This window comes from Strigops habroptila, chromosome 22, assembly GCF_004027225.2.
Source record: "Strigops habroptila isolate Jane chromosome 22, bStrHab1.2.pri, whole genome shotgun sequence".
In the NCBI taxonomy this organism is placed as follows: Eukaryota; Metazoa; Chordata; class Aves; order Psittaciformes; family Psittacidae; genus Strigops; species Strigops habroptila.
Genome location: NC_044298.2, coordinates 1055922 through 1077019, shown reverse-complemented (window position 1 = coordinate 1077019; position 21098 = coordinate 1055922). Strand labels below are relative to the sequence as shown.

Genomic DNA, 21098 nt, shown 5'->3' with positions numbered 1-21098 from the left:
TCCGGGCCCGATCCCTGCCACCATTGGTCAGCTCGGCGGCAGAGGGGCGGGCTCTTCCGGCCTCCCCGCTCTTCCTCTTCCCGCCGGGCCCTGCCGTCCCTCTCCCGGTGACTTCCGGCCGGGGCGGGGGGGTCGGAGCCGCCGCTGCGCCCCCCGGTGCCCCCCCCCCATTGCGCCGCCATAGGGGCTGTGCCCCCCCCGCCCCATAGGGCCCCCCTATAGGGCCCCTCTATAGGGCCCCCCCCCCGGTCAAAGAGCAGCCCCCCCCCAAAGGAGCAGGCGGGGAGGGGTTGGGGGGGGGTATCGCCCATAAGGACCCCCCGCCCTCCTCATCCTCACCCGAGGAGGAGCTGGGTGGGGGGGGATCGCGAAGTGAAAAGGGGGGGCCCCTGTGAGGATCCCCCCCCCCCCAAAGCCATGGAGATGCAGAAGGGGAAGGGGGGAGCAGCAGCAGGAGGAGGGAAGTTGCTGGTTTCCACCCTTCTGGATGCCAAGGATGAGTTGGAGGAGGTAGGTGCGGGGGGCCGGGGGGGCCGGGGGGTGAGGCCGGAGGAGAGGAGGCTCCTTGAGGGGACACCTTAAAGCAGCTCTGAAGGGGCTCCAGGAGGCCTAAAGGGGCTCCAGGAGAGCGGGAGAGGGGCTTTGGATGGAGGGATAAAAGGGGAATGGCTTTAACCTGGGATCTGAGGCAGAAGCTGTTCCCTGGGAGGGTGCTGGGACACCGGGATGGGTGCGTGGAGACGGGTTGGATGCCCCATCCCTGCAGCGTTCAGGTTGGAGCACCCTGCTCTATGGAAGCTGTCCCAACCCATGGACCTGGATGAGCTTTAAGCTCCCTTCATCCCATCCCGGGATTCCCGGTGAGCTTTGCGTGTTACAGGTTTGGGAATTGGGTTCTTCCACGCAAGACCCGGCGGCATCAGGACCCAAGGGAGGTGACCCCGTTGCTCAGGCCCTTCTCTAACACTGGTTGACGCTTATCCCGCAGACTCCCAGGTTCAGGAATCTTCCCAACGCTGGTGCAGGGCCCGTGTGCCCAGTGCGGTGCTCTCAGGGGAGAGCCTGGTTATTTAGTGTGTGATGGAAACGGGTGTATTTGAGGCTCCCGAAATGGTCCAGAGGAGGAAAAACATCACGTTGGCTTTGAGTTGCAGGAGACAAACAGGGTGGTAACGGGAATAACGACATCCCGAAGTCTGGAAAGTGCCCTTGGAGTGTATTTATATTCCTTCAGAGCAGTCAGTGCGCCCCGTGTGTGTTTTGGGGCCTGTCCAGGTCTGCACAGAACGTTCCCAGCTCCGGCTGGGAGCTTCGGGTGGGCTGGAAATCCAGCTCCAGGCTCCTGAAGTGGGTGTCCTGGGGTGCGGGATGCTCCCACCCGGATCCGGCCTGGGAAGGAACCGCCATGAGCCACCGGAGGAGCTCGGTTTGGTGATGCTGATGGATCTGTGTGGATGCAGGGGGAGCAGAAGACGACTTCCCAGAGAGAAGCTGTTCCTTATCCATCCTCCTGTCCTCTTCCACTGCTGGCAACAGCACCAGTGAGCAAATCCCAGTTGGGAGAAACTGGTTCAGGCATTAGTTTAATAACAATATTAATATATACTGTTAATATATACCTCAGTTATACTCTAGTTTGGGGAGAAGGAGGTGATGGGAAGGGCTGGAGCTCATGGAAACACAGCTCATTCCAGGTCCTCTTGTGCTGTGGGTTGTGAAGAGGCAGCAGAGCTCGGTACAGGAGCGGGACCCATTCCGCTCGCTCCGAGGTAGGATGTTGGAGCATCTCCTCATTATCCCAGGAAGGAAAACCCGGCCCTGAGCCTCCAAGCCCACGAGCAGCTCTCGGATCAAAGCCTTTCTTTGCCACCGAACGCCCCCACCGAGCTCTTCTGGTGGTTCATTGGGCGCATTCGCTGCCAACAAGTTGTCTTATTCCTCGCTGGGGGGTTTCTCCCTCTGATTTTCAGCCGCTGGGTCTTGTCCTCCCTTTCACGTCGTTCGGCTGCTTTAGAGCAGAGATTTTCATGGGCTTTGCCCCATTGCTCCTGCATAAAGCCCCCAGAACAAAGCCTGCTTCTCACAGGCATCATCTCTGCTTTAATGCCCAGGCTGGCTGCTTTCATCTTGGAGAACTGTTGACCCCTTTCTCAATAGCTTCTTCACTGCAGCCCCCTTTGATATGCAAAGGAGGCACCGATCAGCTCCAGCATCTCTGTGGTGTGTTTGCACTCTAATCCAGAAGTGAAATAACCTTCTTGTAACTCCCTTCTTGCCTGGTCGCTGCTTTTCCCTGGTGCAAACAAGGGCCCAGGCTCCAAGGAAGCTCCAGGAAACTCATCTTGCCCCAAGCTGGCGCCTGTTGAGTCACCGTCAGGGCCCAAACGGTCCAGCCAGGTCCATGTGGAAGTGGTGGCACCAGCAAAGAAGGCAGAGCCCATCTCCCTCGCGTGGCATCAGGGCTGTTCGTGGAGGAGACCTTTCACTGTGCGCAGTTCTGGTGTCCCCAGCGTAAGGACATGGAGCTGATGGAGGAGGAGGCCACGAGGATGATGGAGCAGGTCCCACAGGAGACGGGCTGAGAACATTGGGGCTGGAGAAGAGAAGCTGCCTGGAGACCTCAGAGCAGCTCCCAGTGCCTGAAGGGGGCTACAAGGATGCTGGAGAGGGACCTTCATCAGGGCCTGGAGCGATAGGACAAGGGGTGATGGGTTCAAACTGAACCAGGCGAGATTTGCGTTGGATGTAAGGCAGAAGTGAGGGTGTTGGGACACTGGAATGGGTTGGATGGAGAAGCTGTGGCTGCCCCATCCCTGGCAGTGTGCAAGGCCAGGTTGGACACAGGGGCTTGGAGCAACCTGCTCTCGTGGAAGGTGTCCCTGCCCGTGGCAGGGGGTTGGAGCTGGAGGAGCTTTAAGCTCCCTCCAACCCATCCCATGATTCTATGATTCACTTCTCCAGTATTTTCATGCCTGTGCTCGTTGAACTTGATGGTCCTGGCTTCATGGCTCTTCCCATCTCTTCATCCCTCCAGATGCAAACATCTGCCCCTGCTGTCTGTTCTCAGCCAGAAGTTGCTCCGATGGGAAGTGAGGAGAGCAGAAGGTTTCCTTCTGCTGCTCCATGCTGGTCCCACACGGATGGGAGCCCATCCTGCTCTGGATGCTGGGGCGCAGGATTGGCAGCCCTGCCTCTTAGCCTGGCATCAATGTGACATCAGGGTTCACATCTTGGGGCTCTCAGCAGAGGATTTAACCCCCAAAGCTGCGAAGAGATGAACACGGATGAAGCGGTGGCTTCTCCAGCTGGCAGGAGCCTCGACATGAAGCTGGTTTCGTGTCCCTGGGGGTGTTTTGGGGGGGTTTGAAGCAGCCTCTTGTCTCGGTGAAGCTGTGCTGGCGTGCACTCGTTCGGTCGGGTTTGTGATGTGCGGCTCTTCTCTGTTTCAGAGGCTGGAGAGGTGTGTGGGCATCGTGACTTCGCTCACCAACGGGCTCTCAGAGAGGGAAGCCAACGATGCTCTCAACGCTCACGTAAGTGTCCTGCCCTTGAGACGTGAGAAATCCTGCCCGGACCAGAGAACTCCTGCAATACTGTGGAAGGAGGGGGGATGCGCCCTCCCCACTCTCCCCCTGTCAAGGATCCCACACTTAACCCAACTCTGGGGCTTCAATCCTCACCTTGTGGATTGTGGCTTCAATCCACCCAGCTTCCAAACGGTGATCCATTTGGAAGCTGGTTTCTTCCTCAGACCAGTGCAATTCCTTGCTGGGATCAGGTGGATCCTGCCCCTCTCCCAGCTCCATCCACGTGAACACACACACACAGGAGCCTCTCGCTGCACGTGTGCTGCTGCTGCCCGAGTTCCTTGTGTATTTTTGGACTCGGCTTTTGCCTGGCTTCCAAACAACCAGATTCCAGCCCACTGGAAAGGGCACGTTCATGCTTTTGAGGGGCTGGAGCATTCATTTCGACCTCTGCATAGTCGTGCCAGCGAGCTGCAGATGTTACCCTATAAGGCAAACTGGTGTGTGCCATGTTATGGGCTCTCTGCTATCCTGGGTGCGTTTTGAGCTCCCCAGCACACCTTGGCCCGTTGGAGGCCGTGGTACAGCGTTGCCTTCCCTTCCTGGGGAAAGCTTGGCGAGCCACGGCTGGGTTCTGGGGCTCTGGAGCTCCTGGGATGTGTTCCCACTCGGAGACACAGCTTGTAGGAAAGGCTGGAAGAGAGTGGGCAGGTCTTATCCATCGGGTCCTCTCTGGTGCCCAGAGAAGCTGGGGCTGCCCCATCCCTGGCCAGGTTGGACACAGGGGCTTGGAGCAACCTGCTCTAGTGGAAGGTGTCCCTGCCCGTGGGGAGCTGGAGGAGCTTTAAGCTCCTTTCCAACCCATTCCATGATCTGCTGCTGGTCGTGTCAGGAGATGTTGCCCCTCAGATATCCCGAAGTCCAACTGGACTCACTCCAAGCTTTCAGCACCGAGGGCTTTGCACCAGCATTCCCTCTGCAGCAGGCCACAGACGTTAGGGAGAGCCTGTATGTTTTCTGTATTCCCTTTTTGATCCTTGCTGGATGCTCCATTGACCACCCACACGGGGAGCTTGAGAGGGGTTTCCTCCTCCTCTCCCTTCACGGATGCCCCATCTCACTGCTGGCACTTGCCTTCTTCTCCCTTAGATATGCAAAGGAACCCCCCAGCACGAGGAGATCTGCCTGGGGCTCTTCACTCTGGTCCTCACTGAACCTGCTCAGGCACAGAAGGTAAGACCCGTGCTGAGCGCAGGAGCTTGGTCCACGGCTGCTTTTCCTTTGGGAATGTGGAAGCGCTGGGGCTCGCCTGCCTGGAATCCCCAGTGCTCAGCAGTGTTTATTGTAGCAGGGCAATGACTTGGCTTGGGCTGCTCCTGCCTCTGCTGCAGCCACGTGGCCCGGGGGGGCTGCCAAAGCGGGGGCAGATGCTGCCACCACCAAGGGAAGGGGCTTGCCTGGCTCCCTGCACAGCCTGGGCATCAATTGGGTTTCACTGAGGGAGGTGAGCGCTGGTTCTAAAGGAGCTGTAAGGGTTGGACAGGGCCTGGGAACAAGCTGGAAGCTATTCCTGCCTGGAACTAGGTGGTCGGAAGGTCCTTTCCAACCCAGCCCACTCTGTGAGTCTATGGTTCTGCCTTGTCTTTAGAGGTCCAGCACGGATTTGCTGCTGGAAGCCAGCTGTAGATACCTATAGGAATAATCCCCTCGACTCTACAGGAGGAACACGAGCAATTCCTAGAGGAAAATTGCTTTTTAGCAGCCCCCCTTTATTGATTCCAGCCTGAATTTAATCCTTAAATCCCTTCATAATGATGCCATCAAGTGTGATTTTTGAAATTGCAGTTATTCACCTACAGGAAGATGAATGTTTTGTATGTGAAGGCTCTTGGGGGTGGGTTTGGAGCTGTTGCTCCAGACCGGAGGTGTTAGAGAAACCAGACCTGCTTGGAGCAGCTCCAAGGAAAACCCAAAGCCCTGTTGGAACGAGCACTACCAGGGCTCCTCGTTGGGATGCGTTGGAGCTGCGCTGGCTTTGAAAGGGTTGAGGTGGCCTCTTGAAGCCAGCAGGGTCCTGAGTGCGTGGTCTTAAGGATGCTCCGTAAATCCTGGTGCTGTGTTGGCCTGCAGGTGATTCATGCAATGTTCTGTCTTGATTTAATCACTGCTGTGAGGGCAGAGCTCTCTCCACCAAAGCTGGAGCTTCGGGAGCTTGGTGTTGGTGTTGCTGTGGGACAGCCCTTGTCCATGGAGTCGCCAGCCCCGCATCCTGCACCCAGCTCTGGGGCAACGGCGTAAGAGGGACGTGGAGCTGTTGGGGGCCCCGGAGCTGCTGCGAGGGCTGGAGCAGCTCTGCCATGGAGCCAGGCTGAGAGAGCTTCAGCCTGGAGAAGAGAAGGCTCCTTCAGGGGACACCTTAGAGCAACTCCAGTGCCTAAAGGGGCTCCAGGAAACCTGGAGAGGGGCTTTGGACAAGGGACAGGACAAGGGGAATGGCTTGAACCTGCCAGAGGGGAGATTGAGATGAGCTCTGAGGCAGAAGTTCCTCCCTGGGAGGGTGGTGGGACACCGGGATGGGTTGGATGAACCATCCCTGGCAGTGTTGGACACAGGGGCTTGGGGCAACCTGCTCTGATGGAAGCACAGGTTGATGAGTCCAGCTTGCTCCAGCTTCCCATCTGCAGCACTCCCTGGCCATCCCCCTTCATTCCCCTCTGGCCAAGGGGGATCCAGGGGGGAGCGTTGTGGCTCTGTCTCTCGGAGCCAGCAGGCTGGGGTCGAGCTTTGCTGCTCATGGCACAGCCATCGGAGGTGCCTGGTCCTCTGCTCCTGCCACATCTGCTCTTCGGAGCAGTTCCTTTCCTTAGGGAGTAATTGGGTCTGTCAGGCTGCTGGGCCCTGGTGTCATCTGCTGCTGCCACTCGTGTCCAGGCAGCGAGGGCAGGAAGCCAGGGGGTGATTTGCAGCCAGGCTTTGGGGCTCGGTTCCTTCGTGCATCTGCTCCCTGCTTGTGGGTCAACGCAGCAAGGCCAGGATGAGGATGAGCAGGGGCTGGAGCAGCTCCCATAGGAGCCAAGCTGAGAACATTGGGGATGCTCAGCCTGGAGAAGAGGAGCTGCGTGGAGACCTCAGAGCAGCTTCAGCGCCTGAAGGGGGCTACAAGGATGCTCCAGAGGGACCTTCATCAGGGACTGTGGTGACAGGACAAGGGGTGATGGGTTCCAACTGAACCAGGGGAGATTTGCGTTGGATGTAAGGCAGAAGCGAGGGTGTTGGGACACTGGAATGGCTTGGATGGAGAAGCTGTGGCTGCCCCATCCCTGGCAGTGTTCAAGGACGGGGCTTGGAGCAACCTGCTCAAGTGGAAGGTGTCCTTGCCCGTGGCTTTAGATGAGCTTTAAGCTCCCTCCAGCCCATCCCCTGCTCAATGAAAGCAGCGGTGGCGCAGCCTCCCCCGGCGCTGAAGCCCACCCTCTGCTCCTCCCTCGCGCTGCCCTGGCCCCGCAGGCAGGAGGGATGAGCTCCCTGCAGCTCCAGCTGCGGGGACGGACACTTGACCCCTTCATTACCCAAGTGACAGGAGCTGACGTGTCCCGTCTCCCTCCTCCTCGTGCTGTAATTACCACAGTGCTCCGGGAGCAGAGTGCACCGAGCCCAGCACCTCCTCCAGGATCTGCCCATCACGTGCTGGCCGGGAGGAGGCCTCTCTCCTCCGCTCCACGGCTCTTTCCCTTCTTCTCCCCTCACTTCAAGTGGACATCCATCATTCCTTGCTGTTAGTGCAGTGCGGTGGGAGTGGGAGCAGGGAGGAGGCGATGGGCTCTTTGCAGCCAGAATGAAGACATTCAGGTTCTCTCCCCACCCCTGTAGCTGTCGGAGCCCTGAAGAGCTTCTCCAAGCATCTCCCTTTGGATTCCTGCTGCCATCCTGGGCGGCAGGATCCAGTTAAGCACAAGCCATGTTGTATTGCCATGACCGTGGTGGAATGGGAGTTGTTCTCCTCTGGTCGCTTGTGTTTTGGGTCAAGGATGAGGGATTTGGTTGAGCTCTGGTGTTCTGAAGGGTTTGCTGATGGGGTGTGAAGAAGCTGCAGTAAGTGCTGAGCTTCCCTGGGAAATAGGACTGGGGGGGTCCTTCCTGCTGGGACCCCAGTACTCAACTAGAAGGATGGGTGAGGATGCCAAGTCCTGCATCTGGGTTGGGGCAATCCCAAAGCACAAACACAGGCTGGGGGAGATGGGATGGAGCAGCCTGAGGAGAAGGACTCAGCTCTGGAGCCAGGCTGAGAGAGCTGGGCTGGGGCAGCTGGAGAAGAGAAGGCTCCTGAAGGGGAGACCTTAGAGCAGCTCCAGTGCCTAAAGGGGCTCCAGGAAACCTGGAGAGGGGCTTTGGGCAAGGGATGCAGGGACAGGACGAGGGGAATGGCTTTATCCCTGCATTTTCCCATTGGAATGATGTCTGGGTTTCTCTCTCCGAGCTGCCACAGGGAGGGAGATGCTGCGTGTTCCTGGCCAGGTCTGTGTGGAGACTTTGAGTCTGGCTCAATGGTTTGTGGCCATTCATTTAGCAGCTCAGAAGCAATCCAAGGCCCCACAGAGTCTGCACCTCTGGGCTTCTGGTGCTTGGTTGGGATTTGATAGACATGGATCTGTCTCTCTCTGGTTTTCCACAGCGCTGTGTGGAAGAGGGATGGAGAAAGCCTGAGCACAGGGAGTCTGATCAAAGACACCTTCGGAGGCCTCGTTATCTCTCCAGAGGAGGCTGCAGAGCCCGGACCTCTGCTCTCTGGAATATCGTGACATTTACTGGCACACATTAACATTGATGCAGAAGCACTTAGCAAATGACTTCCTCTCCCCCTCCACCCCCTGTTGTCCTGCCCAGAGGCGAAGGCAGAGCCAGCACCTTTGCTCCCCGGCCAGCTCTCTGTCTGGCTGCTGGTGCGGATGAGCATGGAGAAAGTCCTTCCTTTCCCTATGGTGGTTCCCTCTTCCCATAGCAGAGCGTTCCCGTTGTTGCTGGAGCCAGGGGGATTGGAGCAGCGTGGATGTGGCTGTGTGTGAACCCATCCTTCCTGAAGGATCTCTCCTCGCTAGTGGTGGTCTCTGCAGGGGACAGGGACACCCGGTGGTGTTCGTGCTTTGGCTCCTGGGGCTACATCCAGTGAATCCATTTACAACATCCCATAGGATTAACAGCTCTCCCTGCCTGGCTCAGGGGTGCTGATTCAGGTCTGCTTCCGTCCTTTCCCTGAGGATCATCTCCTTGCTGTGATCTGGTCGGCTGTGATAAAGCCATTGTATGTTGTCCATGATGGTCCTTCACCCATAACCAGCTCCTGCTCTTCTCCCCCTCTGCAGTGCTACCGGGACTTGGCCCTGGTGAGCCGAGATGGGATGAACATTGTCCTCAACAAGATCAACCACATCCTCATGGAGAAGTACTTGAAGCTGCAGGATACCTGTCGCACCCAGGTGAGGAGATGGGGCTTCTCCCCAAAACTGCCCCTTTCACCCCATCCAGCAGGGGATGAGCATAGGATCTGGGGGGCAGTTGGCACCAGTGGAGCTGCTTTGCTCCATGGTAAGGACTCGCCCTGGGAAGGGAAGGGTGGCTGGGGAGGGCACTGGGGGTGCTGTGGGGAAGCTGCAGTGATCTCTCCCTGTGCCCAGCTCGTGTGGCTGCTGCGGGAGCTGGTGAAGAGCGGGGTGCTGGGCGCAGATGGTGTCTGCATGACCTTCATGAAGCAGATTGCAGGTGAGTTGTGCCACGGGGTGAGGTGCCGGCTGCTTGCAGCATCCTGCTCCTGCAGGACGGGCGCTGTGAGCGCTGTACCAGGGCTGGTTCGTGGTGTGCCACAGCCAGAGCCCTGCTGCTCTGCAGCCAGGGCCAGACAGGCTTCCCGAGCGTGTGTGTCGGCAGCAGCCAGGCACCGAGCCTGCCCCAACCTGTCTGCCGAGGAAAGCTCTGCAGGGAGGGTGCAACAGAGCATAAACCTTCCCCTGCCTGTTGCTCCCAACAACCTCCATGAAGGGTGAATCACAGAGAGAGCCAGGAGGCTTCTGGCAAGTGCTGGAACAGCCACGAAGCGTCTTGGTTCCTCTTGCTGCCAGCTTTCACCCCGCAGCGCTGGGATCACCCTTAGTCCCCGCTCCGATAGCCGGAGCTGCGTGTGCAGCTCCTCCAGGGACACCGGGAGCTGCTTCCCGGTGGCTCCTCCAGGGAGCTGGCCTCCTGGTCGCCCAACGCGTGTCCCCGAAGGCCTGGGGGTGAGCACGCACATGCACACGCCTTTCCGGCTTCACAGGAATGGTGCCTCTTCCGTGTTCCCTCCGCAGCGCTCGGCGTTGGCCCCTGACGTCCCCGGAGGAGGAACTCCCGTCCCCCCCATAAAACCTGACCTTGTGTTTGCATTGTGTGTGCCCGGGACCCGGGCTGGGAGCTGCTGGGGCTGCTCTTCAGCGGAGGAAGAGCAGAGAGGGAGGGGACAGGGAGCTGAGCGGGAGCCAAGCTGGCCCAGCGCACACGCAGAGCACGGCTGAAGGCATCTCGTGCTTCCCCTGGGTCACACCTCCCCGTGCAGGGCCCCTGCGGTGCCGGCAGGATGGTGCTGGCTCCCTCCTCACCGTGGTTCTGCTGCTCTCATTGTCCCCAGGCATTGTTTTGGCTCTCTGCTTTAGGCATTTCCCTGCCCCGGGAGCAGGGATCCTGCTCTGCTCCCAGCCAAGGGCTCCGGCTCCGTGCGGAAGGTCCATGCTCAAGGGGGGGTGACACCACTTGGGCACCTGCTCTTTGCTGGAGGGTTCTTTCCAGATGCTCTTTCCCCTTTGTAGGCTCTGCAGAGGTTTAACCTGACGCAGGGGAGGTGGAGATGAGGAGTTCTTCCCTCTGAGGGTGGTGGGACACTGGAATGGGTTGGATGGAGAAGGGTTGGATGAACCATCCCTGGCAGTGTTCAAAGCCACGTTGGAGCAACCTGCTCTAGTGGAAGGTGTCCCTGCCCGTGGCAGGGGGTTGGAACTGGAGGAGCTTCAAGGTCCCCTCAACCCAGCCCAGGTTCTATGGAGTATTATCTCTTTTCCAGCTACGGAATCCCATCTCCTTTGCTTTCCAGCAGGATAACCACTGGCTCCATATCATCACAGTCCTTTCGCCTGAGTGCTGTGGCAGCAAAGCCCCCCTCAATCCCCTGCCACAAAGACATGTGCTCGACATGCTGCAGGCACAGTGGGACCAGGCAGGGGGTGCTCCACACACAAGTGAACCCCTTCATGAGCTTTTCCTTCCTGGGGTCCGGGGATGGAGGTGGATCATGGTGGGGTTGAGCCTGGCAGCAGATCCCCACTGGGTCATGAGTGGCTTTTCCCTCTTGCTCTTTTGCTTTCAGGTGGGGATGTGACAGCAAAGAACATCTGGCTGGCTGAGAACGTGCTGGAGATCCTCACTGAGCAGAGGTAGGGCTGGTGGGAGGCACTGGAGAAGGTCCAGGATGAAGGGAGAGACCTCCCCATCTGCCTCTTGAGAGGGTGCTTGTCCTCCCTGTGGTACAGGCAGGTTTTGGGGTGGTGACAGCACATATGGGAGTGTGGTGATGGGGTTCCCTGCACCTCGGTGTTACCCGGCCTATTTTGGATGATCAGAGGACTATCCTTTGGGATAGTATCAACTAGGTTGGAAAAGACCTTGAGGATCACCAAGTCCACCCATCCGGCTGCAGGTTGGGTGTGGGAGAGTGTCCTGAAGCCCCTCCATGTGGGTTTGGGGGGGGCTGCATGTCCCATCAACTCAGATGCCTGCTGCCTCTCCTCACATGTCCCTGACACGCAGCACCCAGTGGGTGTCCAGCCCCCTCTTGGGGTGACATCTCCTGCAGCACACGTGCCTCGGGAGCAGCAGCCCAGGAATATTCCCTTCCCGAGCTGCGGGGGGGGGTTCCTTTTGGAGGAGGAGGCCGGAGTTAATTGCCCTAAAAGCTTCCTGTGTTTAAACAGCTCCTGCTTCATCAGGGCTGCAACTGGGATTTGTTGTGGCCAGGCCAGCTGGGGAGTATTGTCCTATGGAATCAGCATTGTCCTTTGTTGGCAAAGCAGCCAGCAATGGATGAGGAGCAGAATTCCTAACAACAGGCTTGGGCTGAGTCCTTGCTTCCCAGCAGCCTCCAGCTTGTGAGCAGGCACCGTAACAGCAGCGCTTCTCCTCCGACCACTTATTCCTGTGCTTAACAACTGGGTTGTTAAAGCGTTGATTTGGCTGCATTTAACAGCCCCAGTGAATTTTGTTCCAGGAATAGCTGTGCAGGGATGTGCTGAGCCGGTGCCACCTAGTGCTGGGCTGGGCAAGGAGGGAGCCTCTGGGACCTTCTGGCCTTGGTTCCTCACCACATCTCCCTGCCTTTGTGCTGAGCTCGGTGGCCAGGTTGGAGCAACGAGCTCTAGTGGAAGGTGTCCCTGTGGCAGGGGTTGGAACTGGATGAGCTTCAAGGTCCCTTCAACCCGTTCCATGCTGTTTAAGCCAGCTCTTGATGTGGTGTTGGTGCAGCCATCCCATGCCTTGGAGAGTGTTGGAAGTGCTCCTCTTCCCCACGGCAGCTCTTGCTTTGCAAGCCAACAACTTGCCACAGGAGCAGCTCCAGTGGGGCTCCGAAGCCACATCTGGCTGTGGGGCTGCAGGAGGAGGCTCCATGCACGGGATCACAGCTGGGCTTTGTCACCCGAGGAGAGGAGCTTGTCGCAGGAGCAGATGTGGGAGGGAATTGCTCAGCCCCTGCCATAGGCATTGCTGGAGTTCCAATGGAGCAGCCCAGCCACCGAGCACGGGGAGAGCTGAGGCTTGGAAGGGAGCCCAGGGGAGAACCTGCAGCTCTTTGCTGGGATTTACGTGCTTTGATTAGGGGCAAGCTTTAATTAAAGCCACGCATGTGAAGAGCTGATGCTACATTTGGGGTGCTGAGAGCTTTAATTAAAGGCAGCCACGGCAGAGCTGCTGCTCCAGCCTGAGATGAGGCCACTCTGCTGCCTCTCACTGCTCTTAATTCATCATCCTGCTGCTGCTGCTTCCCTGAGTGTTCCCATTCCTTGCCTGGCAGATCAATGAATCCTGGGGCTGTGGGTGGCTCTTTCCTCCCTCCTCTTTGGCAGCATCTTCATTTGCTGGCCCGGTCCCTGCCCCAGCATCTCAGCCTTATGATTCCCACCTCCTTCCTAACACAACCTCCTTCCTAACACAACCTCCTTCCTAACACAACCTCCTTCCTAACACAACCTCCTTCCTAACACAACCTCCTTCCTAACACAACCTCCTTCCTAACACAACCTCCTTCCTAACACAACCTCCTTCCTAACACAACCTCCTTCCTAACACAACCATTCCTGCTGGATAATGAAGGGACAAGAGCCTGGGGAAGCAAACACTGATGCTTTAGGGCACCTGAGTCACTTGCTGCTGGGCTGGTGGCCCTTCAGGTGGCCGTGGCTTGGAGCTGCTGCCCACAGGGGTGGCACAGCCCCGGGACACTTGATTTACAGCTCGTGGGGGTGATCAATCACGGTGGAGGCACCGAGGTGGCTCCTTCTTGGCATCCAGCACAAATAACTGAGCTCCTTTTTATGGAGCAGGGCTATTTATTGTGGAGCGTAGATAAGGGAGGGTGGGAACGTGGCACACCCAGCAGCAGGGAGCTGGGGCGGGCAGGAGGAGAGATTCCAAGATGGAATCACTGGAGCAGCTCGGAGGAAGTGGGACGGAAGCAGCAGCCTGTGCTCAGGACATGGAGCCACTTGGTGGAGAAACAAGTGGCTTTCTCAGTGTCAGAACCATGGAATGGGTTGGGATGAAGGGAGCTTGAAGCTCATCCAGTTCCAACCCAGCGGAAGGGACACCTTCCACTAGAGCAGGTTGCACCAACCTGGCCTTGAACGCTGCCAGGAATGGGGCAGCCACAGCTTCTAATCTAATTCTAGTGCCTTTAGCAATGATCTGGACGAGGGGATCGAGTGCATCCTCATTCAGACAACCCCAAGCTGGTCAGGAGTTGATCTGCTTGAGCATGGGAAGGCTCTACAGAGGTTTCTAGCTGATCTTTAAGATCCCTTCCAAACCATTCCATGGTGTGGCCGGGCTGGATCCATGGGCTGGAGCCAGTTGTCTGAGGTTCCACAAGGCTCCGTGCCGGCTCCTGCACTTGAGTCACCACAACCCCATGGAACACTCCGAGCGGCTGGAATGCTGCCCAGCGGAAAAGGAGCTGGGGGTGATGCTCAGCAGCCAGCTGGATGTGAGCCGGCAGCGTGGTCCGAGAAGCCAAGAGCATCCTGGCTTCTCTCAGACACGGGGTGGCCAACAGGAAGAGGGGAGGTTGAGATGGGATCTTAAGAAGCTCTTCCCTATGAGGGTGCTGAGGTGCTGGCACAAGTGTCGGAGCAGAGTAGCCGGCACCAGGATGGAGCAGGGAACGCTCCCTGGAGGAGCTGGTGCAACAGGCTGCAGGCCCTGCCCTTCCCTTCGTGCCTCGGTTTCCCCATGTTTAAACCCCTCCTGGCTGTGGATCCCTCATGGAGGAGGCTGAAGGTGGTGGTTTGGGTTCTCCACTCCCGTTTGCAGAGAGTGGGTGCTGAAGAGCAGCCTGCTGATCGCCATGGCCGTGTACACCTACCTGCGGCTCATCGTGGACCACCACGGCACGGCCCAGCTGCAGGGGCTGCGCCAGAAGGAGGTGGATTTCTGCATCTCCCTGCTCCGTGAACGGGTGAGCGCGAGGGGGTGACGGGGACGAGGGTCCTGCCTCCTTGGGCAGCCTGTGGTGGCATCGCCCGTGTTCCTCATGGAGCTGGAAGTGGTTCTTCACACCAGTTACCTCCCAGCTTGCACCTACCAGAGGTGGTGTGTGGCTATTCCCAGCTTTGGAATCGATTGATATCCCATTCCCATCGGATTCCAGGAGAGGGGAGAGTTGTGGTGATGGGGCTGCCTCGTTGCAGTCTCCCCTCCTCAGGCCGCAAGGGTTGAACCCATTCTCTTCCTGCTGCTGGGGCACCTTGGTGCTTCCCGGAGCTGCCAGGACAGGGATGGAGGCAGCTTCCTGCGGGCATCCAGGGGGCACAGCCACCAGCTCCAGCCTGCTCTGGTCTGCATCGTGCAGGGAAAGCCACCACAGCTGAGGGCAGGCAGGAATCTTGCCTTCAGCATCCTGCCCTATGGGCTGGGAGAGTTCTGCATCTCCATGCCCATCGCCCTGGGTGCTGCCTGCTCTCCCCTTGCCCTCGCCGGGCAGGAAGGACCAAACCTTAACGTCTGAGGCTGGCTGCAGCCCTGGCAGCAGAATGGCACATTTCTGGGCTCATTGTTTGCTTTACAAGAGAGGGAACAGCTTAAAATAGCTGCTGACCTTCCCCCTGTCACCCTGCGTCTGAACCTGCGGCTTCAAAAGAGGGGCAGGGGGGTAGATGCCCAGTGAACCATCTGGAGGTGGTGGTGGGGTTGAAGGACTCTCTGTTCCTCCCTTCTCCTGCTGTTCCTGCTCAGGAACTGAGCAGTGACTGAGCGTTTCCCTCTCCTTCCCCAGTTCATGGATTGCTTCATGATCGGCCGGGACCTCGTGCGGCTGCTGCAGAACGTGGCGAGGATCCCCGAGTTCGAGCTGCTCTGGAAGGACATCATCCACAACCCCCAGGTCCTCAGCGCCCAGTTCACAGGTAGGGCTGGGGCCAAGGAGGGCAACGGCTCCATCCCGAGCTCATCGCACACAGGGGACAACCCATCCCAGTGTCCCACCACCCTCCCAGGGAAGAGCTTCTGCCTCAGAGCTCATCTCAATCCTCCCTCTGGCAGGTTAAAGCCATTCCCCTTGGCCTGTCCCTGCATCCCTTGCCCAAAGCCCCTCTCCAGGTTTCCTGGAGCCCCTTTAGGCACTGGAGCTGCTCTAAGGTCTCCCCTTCAGGAGCCTTCTCTTCTCCAGGCTGAAGCTCTCTCAGCCTGGCTCCATGGCAGAGCTGCTCCAGCCCTCGCAGCAGCTCCGTGACAGGCAGGGCTGGAGCTCAGCACCTCTGGACACAAGGAAGAACCGCAGCAGGGGTTGGCTCTGGGAGCAGGATCCATCCCTCCCTCCGAGCAGCTCTTCAGGACCGAAGTCCATCCTTCCCCTGAGCTCCACAGGAGCTTCACTGCTCCTTCTGCTTCGGGCACCCCTCAGGTGTGACCCTTGGGCTCCCTCCCCAGCACAGGGCTCAATCCCAAGCAGCCAGAGAGCAAAGCACAGCTCGTGTGTGCAGCATCCTGCCGCCTGCCCTCTGAATCCTTCCGGTCCTGTGGAGCAGCAGCAAAGCCTCTCCCTGCTCCCATCAGGAATTCCTCCTCCTTGCAGCTGTATGGAATGAGAGTGGCTTTTGCAAACACCCCCCCCCCCGCCTTCTCCTTCCCATCCACACACACACACGTTTTCAGTTGTTCCTGGTCTTCCGTGTTCCATCTGGGTGCCTTTTCCCAGGGAAAACCCTGTCCATCCCTGCTTTTTGGGGGCCCAGGCCGAGGGCTGGGAGATGGGGAATGTTCTCTGTTGGTTACAGCATGGGACTTGGTGTCTGGAGGTCCTCATTTCTCCTCCACATCCCATCCCTGTTTGCTGTGCATCCTCTCTCCCTTTCTCCAAACTCCTTCTTGGCATCCTCATTGTGAGTTCCAACAAGGAGACCTTTTCCAGCCCAAATCTTGATCCCTTTCCCCTGCCTGTAGCCCTGGGGAAAGGAAGCTCAATGCTCCCACCTGGGCTCGGTGCAGGTGGTGGCAGATCCCAGCCTGGATCCCGCTCGTGCCTCAGTGCGATGAGTCTCTCCTGTCTCTCCTCAGGTGTCCTCCAGCTCCTCCAGTCGAGGACATCCCGCAAGTTCCTGGCCTGTCGCCTCACTCCCGACATGGAAACCAAACTGCTCTTCATGACCTCGCGGGTAAATCCCTTGTGCCAGCCCAGGGCAGGGGGGTGTCAATCCCAATCCCATTCCCATTCCCGTGCCAGCACAGGGAGCATCCCCGTGGGCAAGGGGCAGAGCTTTACTGCTGCAAGCTGTTGCTTCTGGCGTCTGATAGCGACAGGAGATGGACCTGAGGCATCCCTGGGATTCATTAGAGGCACGATCCAGCTTTGCCAGGGAATGTTGCTCCTGGCTGGCCGCTTCCCGGGGAGCGGGAACGCTGCGGTGGGTTATCAGAGCTCTCACAACAGCACTTGAGGCCGGGCTGCAGCCGCAGCGCTGGGGTTAACCCTTATCTCTGTTCACAGCCCCGCTCGCTGATGGGCTCTGTGGTCCCACCAGCTCGGCTGGAGACAGGCCCTGCACGAGCACGGGGGCCTCTCCTCTTCCTCAGCCTCCCTGAAGCCTCTTCCAGCACGGGGCTGATGGGGAGCGGGGTGCGAAGCTTAAAGGATGGCAAAGTGTGGTTCCTTGGGCCCCATATGTCTCCTGTTTGCCTTCAGGTGGTTCCTTGAGCCCCATATGCCTCCTGTTTGCCTTCAGGTGGTTCCTTGGGCCCCATATGCCTCCTGTTTGCCTTCAGGTGGTTCCTTGGGCCCCATATGTCTCCTGTTTGCCTTCAGGTGGTTCCTTGGGCCCCATATGTCTCCTGTTTGCCTTCAGGTGGTTCCTTGAGCCCCATATGTCTCCTGTTTGCCTTCAGGTGGTTCCTTGGGCCCCACATGTCTCCTGTTTGCCTTCAGGTGGTTCCTTGGGCCCCATATGTCTCCTGTTTGCCTTCAGGTGGTTCCTTGGGCCCCATATGTCTCCTGTTTGCCTTCAGGTGGTTCCTTGGGCCCCATATGTCTCCTGTTTGCCTTCAGGTGGTTCCTTGAGCCCCACATGTCTCCTCTTTGCCTTCAGGTGGTTCCTTGGGCCCCATATGTCTCCTGTTTGCCTTCAGGTGGTTCCTTGGGCCCCATATGCCTCCTGTTTGCCTTCAGGTGGTTCCTTGGGCCCCACATGTCTCCTGTTTGCCTTCAGGTCCGGTTTGGGCAGCAGAAGCGGTACCAGGACTGGTTCCAGAGGCAATACCTGTCCACCCCAGACAGCCAGTCCCTGCGCTGCGACCTCATCCGCTACATCTGTGGGGTGGTGCATCCCTCCAACGAGGTGCTCAGCTCCGACATCCTCCCGCGCTGGGCCATCATCGGCTGGCTCCTCACCACCTGCACGGTGAGCCGGGAGAGCCACGCTGGGAATGAGGCCGGGAATCACCGGGAATGGCTTCCCGCGCGGGGAAAGGAGGTTGGCCTGAAGGAGGCTGTTGCAGAGCAGCCGGTCAGGATGTGCGCTCCGTGCGCCGCTGCACGTCGGATCCTTTGGGATGTGCTTTCCCTGCCTTAACCTCAGCTCGCTTCCAGCTTGTCGAGCCTTTTGGTTCTGCTGTTGCATGTTTATGGACACGTGGGGCCTCTCCTGTTCCAATGGGTGGGAGAGGTGCTTTGTTACAGCCTTTTGGCTTCCCCACTCCCCATCCCACCCCATCCCACCCCATCCCAAGCCGCAGAAGCTGCTGCACGTGTCGTCTGCATGACCACGGAGCAGAGGGCTTGTACCTCGGCTTCTGCTGCTCTGCTCCAGCCCTGCCTGGAGCTGCTTTGAGCAGCTTGGCTCAAGGATTCCCCACTCCTTCCTAAAAGCTCTGGCCAATCTGGTGGGAAGAGCATCCCCCCCTCCTGCCTTGCAGCAGCAGGAGCAGCACATCAGGCTTGGGAGCTCAGCACTGTCTTCCTCAGACAATCTGTTGTGTGGTTTCTCCCTTCTCTAGTCCAACGTTGCTGCTTCCAATGCCAAACTGGCCTTATTCTATGACTGGCTCTTCTTCAACCCCGAGAAGGACAGCATCATGAATATAGGTATCCATGGGGAGTCTTGCTCTGGGCTCGCAGGGGTTGGAGAAAGGGGTTAAGGTCTTCCAGAGCTGCTGTTGAGGTACAGGGATCTGGTGGGGAAAGCCCAATAGATGATCACCAAAGGGCATCCTTTCCATGCCCTGCCCTGAGCTCCTGCCTGCAGGGAGCTTGGGTCTGGATCATGGAACCAGGGAATGGGTTGGGTTGGAAGAGAGCTTAAAGCTCATCTAAAGCCACGGGCAGGGACACCTTCCACCGGAGCAGGTTGCTCCAAGCCCCTGTGTCCAACACTGCCAGGGATAGGGCAGCCCTAGCTTCTCCATCCAACCCATCCCAGTGTCCCACCACCCTCACAGGGAAGAGCTTCTTCCCAAAATCCCATCTAACTCTTCCCTCTTCCAGTTGGAAGCCGTTCCTCCTCATCCCATCTCTCCATCCCTTGCCCAAAGCCCCTCTCCAGGTCTCTCGTAGCCCCTTTAGGCGCTGGAGCTGCTGTGGGTGTGCAGGATTGGGGTGCACAGCGGCTATGAGCATCTCTGGGTGCTGAGCTCAGCTCCCTGCTGTCTCCTTGCAGAGCCTGCCATCCTGGTGATGCACCACTCCATGAAGCCTCATCCTGCCATCACCGCCACGCTGCTGGATTTCATGTGCCGGGTGAGCTGCCCCGGGATCCCCAGGGAATTCTGCCTGGATTTCCAAAGGACTTGGGGGATGAGTGGTGAGGGCTGTGCAAGCGCAACTGCTGAGGCTCCTGGTACATCCAGGACCATTCCTGGAGCTCGGAGCAGAGCGTTGGGCCCACGTGTCATGGGAATGCCACTGGGGGAAGGCATTCCAGACTTCCCAACCCTGCACATAAATCCTTCCAGGAGGATGAGCGCTAGCAGGGAAAAGGCTTTGGAACTGTTCCCTTTAGAACCGGTGTCATCCCCTGAGGGCAAGCAGAATGTCACTGCAGAGGGGACAAGCCAGAGCCATCATCTCCCTTTCAAAGGGCAGGGAGCAGAGCTGGGCCTGCCCCTGCATCCTGGGGGAAGCAGGGATGGGAGCTGCTGGTCCCTGGGATGACCCAGATGTCAGGGAAGAGCCCGTTTCCTCCCTCCAGGAGCAAAGGGCAGAGCTGGATGTTGTTCAGGGGGCTCCCCTCTCCTGCAGTGGTTGCTGCTGCTGGAGCATGGCCCCAGGGCTCCTCACAGCATCCCACGTGTGTTCCTCATCCTGGGAGATGCACTTGGGTGGCCCTTGGAAAGGGGAAAGGAACGTAGGAAAGGGCTGGAACCCTTTGGCACCAAGCCCCACGATGCCGCTCAGGGGGAGCCCCGTGGTCCAGATACTCGAGGGTGACCCCAAGCAGTGGCTTTGGCTGCTCCTGGCTGACACAAGGGTCCTGAAGGCAGAAGGATTCATGCACTGACGTGGTTGTTCTCCTGCTTTCAGATCATCCCAAACTTCTACCCCCTCTGGAGGCTCACGTCCGCAAGGAGTGTTCAACTCCTGACCCACATCGTGGAGAAGCGAGTCCTTGCGTAAGAGAGACTTCAACCTCTGCTCTTAGGAACCATGGGAGAAGCCATAAGCTGGGTCTTCCTGGTGCTGAGCCTTGTCCTGAGACCTGTTCCTTGGAGCAAGGGGATGGGTGGCTTCAGAAAGCAGTAGAAACATCCCCTTGTTCAGCCCTTGCCATCCATCTCCTGGTGGCCCCAGTCCCATTGGAGAAGCGAGGGAAGCCCAAGTGAGCTGCAGGAACCTTGGAGCTTGTGGTCCATAACAAACCAAAGCCTCTTCCTCATCCCTTTCCCTCCACCACAGACATCTGGCCCCTCTCTTTGACAATCCCAAGCTGGACAAGGAGCTCCGTGCCATGCTGAGGGAGAAGTTCCCGGAGTTCTGCAGTTCCCCCTCACCCCCCATTGAAGGTGAGGAGCAGGATGGGTGCTGGAGGGGGGCTTCCCAAAGGTGGGACATTCCCTGCCTCTCCTGCAGTGGCCCTTTGGAGGGTTGGAGCAGGACAGCGGGGAGGGCTCTGGGTGCTGGGGTTTGTGGTTGCTTGTGGCTCCCTTCATCTCTGCAGCACCCAAACCTTACGGGTGGGTTGGGTTGAAGGCACCTTAAAGCACATCCAGGTCCCCGGGCAGGGACACCTCCCACTGGAGCAGGTTGCTCCAAGCCCCTGTGTCCAACCTGGCCTTGAACACTGCCAGGGCTGGGGCAGCCACAGCTTCTCTGGGCACCCTGTGCCAGGGCTGGTCCAGTGGGATCACTGGGAATGCCCTTTCCCAGGGTGGCTTTTCCAGGCTCCATCACTTGCCCAGACTCCTTATTCCCTGGTTTAAAGCGCTGTTCTCTCCTTGCTGGGCCCTGATGGGTGGGCATCCTCCGCTGGTGATGCTGTAACCTCCACTTCCTGACCCTTTTCCAGTCAAAATTGAGGAGCCTGTTTCCATGGAGATGGAGAACCACATGTCAGAGAAGGATGACAGTTGCTATGACAACGCTGAGGCAGCCTTCAGTGACGATGAAGAAGATCTGAACAACAAAGGTGAGGAGAGCTCATGTCCTCCTGCATCGCCTCCGCATCGTGTGTCCCCATGTCCCCAGTGACCTGCTGGCACCTTCCCTTCGGGAGGAGGATCCCACACAACCTGTAAGCCCAGTTCCCAGTGGGAATCGCTGATCCCCCACTTCTTGAGCCCCACGTTTCCTTCTGTTGGTGT

At 58.4% G+C, this 21098-nt stretch overlaps 1 protein-coding gene across 1 annotated transcript; it reads left to right on the top strand.

The window, feature by feature from the left end:
* Positions 1-37: 37 nt before the first annotated feature.
* INTS3 (integrator complex subunit 3) lies at positions 38-21000 on the top strand. Its single transcript, XM_030474142.2, has 15 exons — positions 38-510; positions 3450-3533; positions 4677-4760; positions 8888-9001; positions 9200-9284; positions 10915-10981; positions 14127-14271; positions 15088-15217; positions 16368-16465; positions 17513-17704; positions 18300-18387; positions 18959-19038; positions 19822-19910; positions 20194-20300; positions 20804-21000. Exons 1-15 carry the CDS (start codon positions 418-420, stop codon positions 20983-20985), a joined length of 1638 nt encoding a protein of 545 aa, XP_030330002.1. The 5' UTR covers positions 38-417; the 3' UTR covers positions 20986-21000.
* Positions 21001-21098: the final 98 nt, after the last annotated feature.

Bases quoted from the DNA above. Each gene is read 5' to 3' on its own strand.
- INTS3 (XM_030474142.2), top strand. From the start codon at position 418: ATGGAGATGCAGAAGGGGAAGGGGGGAGCAGCAGCAGGAGGAGGGAAG. The intron at 511-3,449 runs GTAGGTGCGGGG...TCTCTGTTTCAG, and splicing joins CCAAGGATGAGTTGGAGGAG to AGGCTGGAGAGGTGTGTGGG. The intron at 19,911-20,193 runs GTAAGAGAGACT...CCTCCACCACAG, and splicing joins GTGGAGAAGCGAGTCCTTGC to ACATCTGGCCCCTCTCTTTG.